Raw genomic sequence first — 8,101 nt, 5'->3', positions numbered from 1 at the left:
TGGTAAAAGTGAGATATATTCTGTTAAATTTGTATGGATAAGAACACACAGTATTGCTACTGTTCCGTAATTTACAGACGTATAAAAACGCATGGTTAGCTTCTGTATATGACACGACCACAATACGGTCGAGAGAGACGCGACGACCATAGACCGTAAACAAAGTATTCCCTGCTAGGAACGCGTATAAGAAATTCGTACGGTTCACGCGATCGCGGTTCTCATTCGCCCGGAGTAAGATTTTAACGCTCGATGCCCGCTCTGCACGCGTCGATTTAATTCCTATAGCAGTCCTTTCCTTTTTATTTAATGAAATGAATTAGGTTAAATTACTCTGGGCAAAAGTAGTCGACACCGATCGGTGCTGCCGGGATACCACGGGAGCGGCGATCGGTCTCTACTTGCCCCGGAATTCACCTCGTTGTATGGCGCGGTACAGGAGACTGGGCAGGGCACAGTTTCGTGGCCGTGGCGACTCCTCACCGCCCAAACAACTTCGTGCTCTTAGCAGGACACACAGGAATAAACCTAGTTCGAAATCAGGCTAGTAACACTCAGGCAAACGATCGGTCTTGTCGGATAATTCCGGGAAGGGCAATCGGCTCCTACACACTAGGCAATAACAAACTTGGTGGGAAAAATTACGGATATCTAGGCAGAGCACGCAAGTGTGGCGATATGCGAATTTTTCCTGCTGTCCGTTCTGAGCAGAAAACACTGTGTATCTCGTGAAATCACGATCCATGGTCAAAGTGGTTCAAGCAAGCAGAAATTTCGGGAAAACCAAAGGACCAGCAGAACAATAACATGATGCAACTTGCTTTCCAAAGAATGACGAAGAAGGGTATTGGTAAAAGCGAATCCAATATCCAATGCTGCAGACAGAGAGATTGCAAAATTCTTCCATCTGTACGAAGGACCGTACGAACTAGTCATGAAAAATCGACGCTCGTACTCAGAAACCACCAATCTGAAGACATCCGGGGAACATTCCATGCTTCCAGCCTACGACCATACCAACAATTAGAAGGAGACACAAACATAAACAAAGTTTGTGCTGCGCAGTAAGGGCATACTTTCGGGGGTTTCCAGGAACAACCGAACCATGAAGATATAAGAGGCCGTAAGAAGGGCACGGGAGCATAGATTGTTACAAACCATGGCGAAGAAAAGTTTAGTGGAGAAGAAAGACGTTGGGACCATCGCCTACGCCTACTGGGCGATGATCAGCAGGGCAACGCAGACGGGCATTGACTTGCCACTAGGCGATATCGAGCCTCCGGCATTGTCAATACGCACTGCGGGGGTATGGGACCCGCGCCCACACCGATTCCGCAAGTTCCGAGGTGGAGTACACGTACAGGCAAGGGCGAAACGCTGTATCGCCATAACACAAACCCCACGCGAGGGCCCAGGATCAATTAGACGTCGGCGAGGCCCGCAGGAGCCAGTAATAAGTACGGAGGAAGCAGGGACGAGCACCAAAGAGGAAACGGGTGATGGAATAATGCCATCGCCCAAACAAATACCGCAGTCAGGGGCAACATCAGGCCAAAAAGAAGCGGTTCCGGAGGAGTTGGACCGATCCTGGAAGGTGATCTCCGAGGATGATGCACCAACATTTTTTTTTGGTGTTCCGTCCCAGTGTACCGGCGTCTCCGAAAAATTACACGGGGATCAATTGTTTAGGGACACAAGTACAATTTTCAGTTCTATCATAAGTTTCTTTTGTGAACCAAGTGCAACCACTATTTTATTTCCAACGCAAAGTGCAAAAAAGATTATAGAATTCGGTTATTTTGTCCATTACGCGCCGAGCAGACATTAGGGTTCGTTTATTGTTAATATCGTACTCGGGTGCCATATGCAAGTTATGTTTTGCTAACAACAATCGTTTATTAAATGTCCATTTAGTTATAAATTTTCTTTTCTCGAATACAACAATTGTTGAGTTGATTTCGCCGAAATTGTTTGGTTTTGCTAGCAACATATTGACATCCGAGATTCCTGGAATGCGTATTTACTGCGTATACGCACCAGGAATCTCGAAGACGAGGAAGGGGGTATTATATGTAACCAGAACGGTTACAGTTTTATTTATTTAAAATGTAATAAGTAAAAAACTTATTTGTTACTATGTAATCAGGATTTATTTAAAGTAAACATACACGTTGGTAACACGTACAAAATGCTATCGATTTTATTATTTAATATTTTCTTATGTTGTATTAGGCTTTGAGGGACACCAATTTCTTTTTATAATTTTAATATTTATATTAAATATTTTAATTTACACATTTTATTTCAAGGTAAATTAGAAATAATATTCAAATAAAGATCGAAGCATGATACCGCAGTAATTGGTCCCAGTCACCCTATACTAAACTGGTTGTTATTTTATTTCCAGCAAGAGCCGAGGCCGGAATTGGACCCCAGCAACGGCAGCAGCAATGGCGGAAGACCGAGATTCGTTCCCGTTACGGCGCTCGAAGATGTGCAAGCTGTTCGATGCGCAGAATTCCACCCCCATGGAAAACTTTATGCTGTGGGATCCAACTCGAAGACGCTCAGAATATGCTCGTATCCGAAGCTCCACGATGTCAGGTAAATCGAGATTTATCTTAGAAAATCTTAGTGCAACAACCTGGTAAATCCAGATTTTGAAAATCGTATAATTCTTGCAAATCATGAATATGTAAGGAATGTAGAAAATGCATAAACCTTGAACAAGTAGAATGTCACTAAAAAATTAATTCGTCTCGTGTTTCTACCAAGGCCTACAATTATTAAAGTCACTTGTATAAATTAACGATTGAGACAAGCTCTCAATTGAAATCAAAACAGCTCTGTTAAAAAATTCTCTGCTATCTTTCTACTTTTAGAAAAGCTCTCAGCCTATATGTATAATCAAACTCGCGCGAATTAGCATCTAGGATTAAGTAGAATCGGTCGGTTGTAGACAGACAACTCAGGTGACGTGAATTCGATTTTCTAGAGAACGAAATCTTAGATAACAAGATTTTATTTTACATTTTCTACTTAATTTTTCGTGTAGATTCGCCCAACTTCCAGCTGTGCTAATAAATTGCAAACGTTATCTACACGTAGATATATAATATTTAAAACAATTTAAATAGACTTTCGTTTGAATCAAATAGAATTCTAATTGCATTCGGCGTTGTCTTGCAATTACAATGTATGTAATGAGACAATTAAGACACATTCACGTGTATTGTTAATTGTTTTATTTAATCTATTGCTTTTTGTTATTTGTTCCCTATTTTACTGTTTCTTCAGAACTCTATTCTCTCTTGTAACTGTCCATTTGATATTCTTTATTACCCTGTTCTTTGTTGTTGACTAATCTTTCATGTGAATACTTTTGACCAACTTTCTACCCAAGGTTATTGTCTCACAGGAGAATTCCTGTATTTTATTAAATATTCATTGTTCGCTTTTATTGTAGTATCATGCTGATTCGAATAGTGTCTAGTAGATATTATTTACATAACATCTATTCTAGCAGTTTTGATGTTGCTCACATTCTACTCAGCAATACTGCTCATCGTCATAGTTTATCGTCATGCATCAGTCGGCATTCTTCCTGTCCTATTTACTAACTTTTATTAACGAATAAAATCCGTTCCGTATTTTGCCCATTATAATTCGTCTAATTCGCTCGAGTCCCATTTATAATTTATAATTTCTCGGCCATGTAACGCTGAAACAGTCTCTACGGCGGCTTTCCGCCTTTTGATCTGGGTTATCCCGACGGAAACACATGAAAGCGTGTCTTAGCATGGCTGGAAACACGTTTTTGCGATTCCCATCTGTGATCTGCGTGAAAGGAACTGTCAGAACATTGTAGACTATGATCACGGTTTAATTCGATCACTGTGCGACGCGCGGTAGATTGATTCCGGAACGATTGATAAATGTAACATTCCGGATTTCTACACCTACTTTGTTCAATTCTAGAAATGAGTTCTACTTCGCAACTCTCTCTTACTTCCTCCCAAAACTTCGTTTATTTTCGTGGATCGATATTTCGGTCAGAAGGGTGCAATCGCCCTTGACGACATACTGTTCGCGTATTTTTGCAACGTTTACTCAATACTTCACAATCGGAAATTCAACTCAATTTCGCAATTCGTCTCATGAAATCGAAAATTGCTGAATATCAACCCTAAAAGTTTCTACAAAATCATAGAAGCTTAAAGCAGTGGAACAGAATTTGAGAATGTTAATATGTTAGTCCCAGCTTATTAGAATTATTAAAGTAGAAATAAAATATCTATTTAGCTTCTGTTTCTTGCAATTGCGGCAAACCATTTTCATTTTACACGAAGATCGACAGTCTAGAAGTTGCAAATAAGAGCAGAAAATCTCCTGTACAACTTATCTGGGCAAAATTAAACATTTCTTTCAATCTAGAATAATTCCATTCTATATGATTTGTTTCATTTTTTTAACCGACTTCGAAAAAGGAGGAGGTTACCCAATTCGATCTTTATGTGTCTTTTTTTATGGATATGAAATCGATATAATACAATTACATCATACAACTCTGAAATGTTTACTAATCGATTAGATATCAATAGATTTGATAATATAAACGATATTTACAATAATGGTACAGCAATTTTTTAGTGGTGCCTCAGAGTTACCATTCGCGTGCTAAGAGTTAATGTTAGCAGACCATTATACATACCATGTTCATTGAAGATAGTACAATAGATTTAACTAATCTACTATAATATTTTTATGTTCTTCATACATTAGATGATTTTATAAGATCGTATCCAATTTGAATACAAGCTCTTACATCTCAAAGTAACATTTTACAATTACAATGTCTTGAGGTGTATAAAAATCGGGCACGAACATTTGCAATCATCTAAGACATTCCGAGACACAGGTCTCACTTCTTAATCTGCGAAATCGTATTCGTACCACAACTATAGCCGAAAACAATTTTTATAAAATCAATGGAAAATTCGTCAGCTTATTTTTGACTGTTGTCTCGATCATTTCTCGGATCTGAGGAACCGATGACGTTCGGAGAAAGTTGGGGTTCATCGAATCGTCTGTTTCCTCAGCTCCTGCAGTTTGTTATTTCAATTTCCCCTCGACGATACGATATGGAACTGTACAAATATAAGGAAAGTTGATTGTACACCGTCTGGATCTGCTGTGTGCTATCCGAATTGCGATTTCAATCGTCCCGCGATACTTTCCACCAGAAAGGTTTCTACCGTCGAATTTATTGGTCCTATTCCCACTGGGTATCAGTTTCAAGTGCAATAGTCTCCGTCTAATACTACTATTTATGCCATAAGTATAACTTTTATGAACTTTCACACAGAGGAGACTCCGTAAACTGTACTTTGGGTTAAAAGAGCGTAAAAAACAGTGTGAATCATACCGAGAACATTTCGCCACGGCACCGTAAGCGATAAAAATACAAACGGTTTACATAATTCGTCTCTTTTTCAGATTTTAACGCCCGTCACGACGGAACGACGCGCTTTCCAGAGCGAGGTGTTACGTTACGCGCTAAATTAATATTTACCACGGGGTGAAAGTCTCGGACCACGGCGCAACCGAGTTGATTTACGGATCGAGATTACGACAAATTTCGTTAAAATATATTATATCGGATTTGATTGCCAGTAAAAAGCGAATCGTGACTCCGAGCCGTGAAACTCGTTGAAAACAGGGGGAACGAAAAATGAATAAAAGAGTTTCGATCGTTGCACGCCCGTACACAGATCGTAAAAGTTTCTTTGACGCGCGAGCTCCGCGTTTCCAATCGATGGAAAGATAATAGCCGTTATACGATACGTAAATTTCAACTATTCGCTGCCGTAAAATCACAGGAAGTGACTTTTTACGACGTAATGCCGGGTTGCGTCAGCCGTCAAAGGCAAGGTTCCTGTAAACGCGGCCATTAAAATGCCAAGTGATCGCTCAATTATGTTCGCTGGGAACCGTTTAGCTTGTTTGTGTCCTGCGATTGAACCCTGGGCTGCTTAACCGCAAGCTTTAGAAACTCGATCGCCGGAACAGTGTTTTCTCCACATCACACGGTGCTCCGAGAACAGAGATTTTAAATTGAATTCGAAAGAATTGATATGACTAAGAAACAAAATTATAGTAACTTATTATTTATTATTATATAATCGTTGCCTTTCGGCTGAGGATAACGATTTTATGCGTTTATGACAAAACTCAGTAGGTGTAATTTAAAACATTAAAAACATTAGACGAATTTAAAAATACTTTTATATAATTTTCAATCTATTTAACATATTAAGAGAGAAAGTATTATACATTTCTATGTCACTCTTGTTTGTTGGAATTCAAGTGGAAAATTTTTATTTTGCATAAAGATCCGCTGTCTAGTAATGTATACTACATATAATTTTATATTCTAGTATTTTCCGAAAATTTTCATAAGCCATAAATGCATAAAGATCCACAGTCTCGACATGGCAAAGTAATTCTTCAGCATGTCAATGCCAGATCATACATTGCAACGGGATGTTCTACCACACCCGCAATATTTGTCCCATCAAATCACCATTTATTTTGATCAATGCAGCATGACCTTTCCCAGCAGTACTCCAGTTCTTATGAATTATCTAAAATGTTCTCTATTTTTCCACTCAAACAAAGTACTATTTGCCAAAAAATCATCAGAAACTGATTCAAGTACCTAATAATAATGATGCAACAATTTGCACGCAGTTCGCCGTGTTCCAACGACATCGATTTCTGTCGAGTGCAGAGCGCATCCACGGTTCTCATGCGTCACTTTCCATCAGCCTCGTTTTTCGCATGGTTCCCAGGTCCGCGAGCTTGCGGCTTGCCTTTAATTAACGTAAAGAGTATGCCACCGAGCAAAAGGGTCGCGGCGTAGCGTTTCGGTCGTGGAAACGAGGGAGAGGATCTCCGGCGCGATTTTAAGACGCGAAGAGCACCGCTTTCACGCCGGCTGCTCCTATTTACGTCGATTCTAATTAGCCGCGTGTTTTCCCAGCCCAATCCACCGGTATCATACTGTTCACCGATTAAGCCGCGCGGCGAACCCGAACAAACCAGGGCCCAGCTGCCACCGCCTGCGTTCACTTTCTTCCGCGAAAACGCGCGTATCGCGTGCTTGAAATTATCAAGTCGGCCGCGATCACGAACGAATCTTCGATTGCTTCATTAGAATCCGACGTTTCGCTTTCTCCCAGTGAAAAACGACGCGACCATACACCTAGAACATCGCCGGATCGAGGAATAATAGACGCCGATACCGAGAACCGTGTTTAAACAATTTGCTTGGCTGTGTAATTGCTACGAATTGCGCTCCGTTAGACCACTGATCTAATTTGATTTCTTGTTTACGTGAAAGGTGAGTATTATATCGCTCCGATGGAATCTTCGCCGCGAATGCCGTCCGCTTCGCGAAAAATAGGCCACTCGAACGTGTTTCCGTTAACTTGGTTAATTATATCCGACTGTTTTTTTTTCGTTCGCAAAAGCAGCAAATTAGTGCGTTTTGATTAAGCAAGCGATTATTACGCGGACAGCGCAACTTCGCATTAGTTGAAGGTGCTAATTTAATATTGTTTAAGGAAGTGGGCCTTTCTTTAAAACTGTATGCAGAGTGTAAAGCTAAATTGGCGATGTTTAATTATTTTTCAAGATAGTTTACTAGTCTGCTGATTGTTACGCGAAATAAAAATTGTCGATATTAATTGCAAGTCACAAGTTAAATTTTTTAAATGTTATTTCTGTTTCGCACTTGTTCTACTCATTGTTGTAAGCGCATAAAATCCGCAGTATTTATATCTATCGCGATCTAAGGAAGAAAAGGCAGCCTATAGATCACGTACACAGAATTTATTTCCTGGAATTTGCTTTCGAGGAACGCAGACGCTGTAACAATCTTAGAAAAATCGGAGACTAGATGATCTATTACGATCAAGGGGGAAGGGATAATTGCAGATGTAACGGAATCGTGATGAATCGAGGCTGCGATAAAAATCCGACAATTCAATTTACAATTTCCCTCTCGCACTCAATCATTCCGACTCGTTAATAGAAAACG

General features: G+C 40.0%; 1 protein-coding gene across 7 annotated transcripts in view; it reads left to right on the top strand.

Moving 5' to 3' along the window:
* The window catches only part of LOC143212416 (WD repeat-containing protein 47), a 154,312-nt gene that overhangs the window by 135,344 nt on the left and 10,867 nt on the right, over positions 1 to 8,101 (top strand). For all 7 annotated transcript variants that reach the window (XM_076431238.1, XM_076431233.1, XM_076431235.1 and 4 more), the window contains one exon: positions 2,408 to 2,604. In XM_076431238.1, coding sequence (XP_076287353.1) covers positions 2,408 to 2,604 — 197 coding nt within the window. The remainder of the gene's footprint in view (positions 1 to 2,407; positions 2,605 to 8,101) is intronic.

Source organism: Lasioglossum baleicum, chromosome 9 (assembly GCF_051020765.1).
Source record: "Lasioglossum baleicum chromosome 9, iyLasBale1, whole genome shotgun sequence".
Taxonomy (NCBI): domain Eukaryota; kingdom Metazoa; phylum Arthropoda; class Insecta; order Hymenoptera; family Halictidae; genus Lasioglossum; species Lasioglossum baleicum.
The sequence above is the reverse complement of the archived record's forward strand: the minus strand, read 5'-3'. Positions and strand labels throughout refer to the sequence as shown.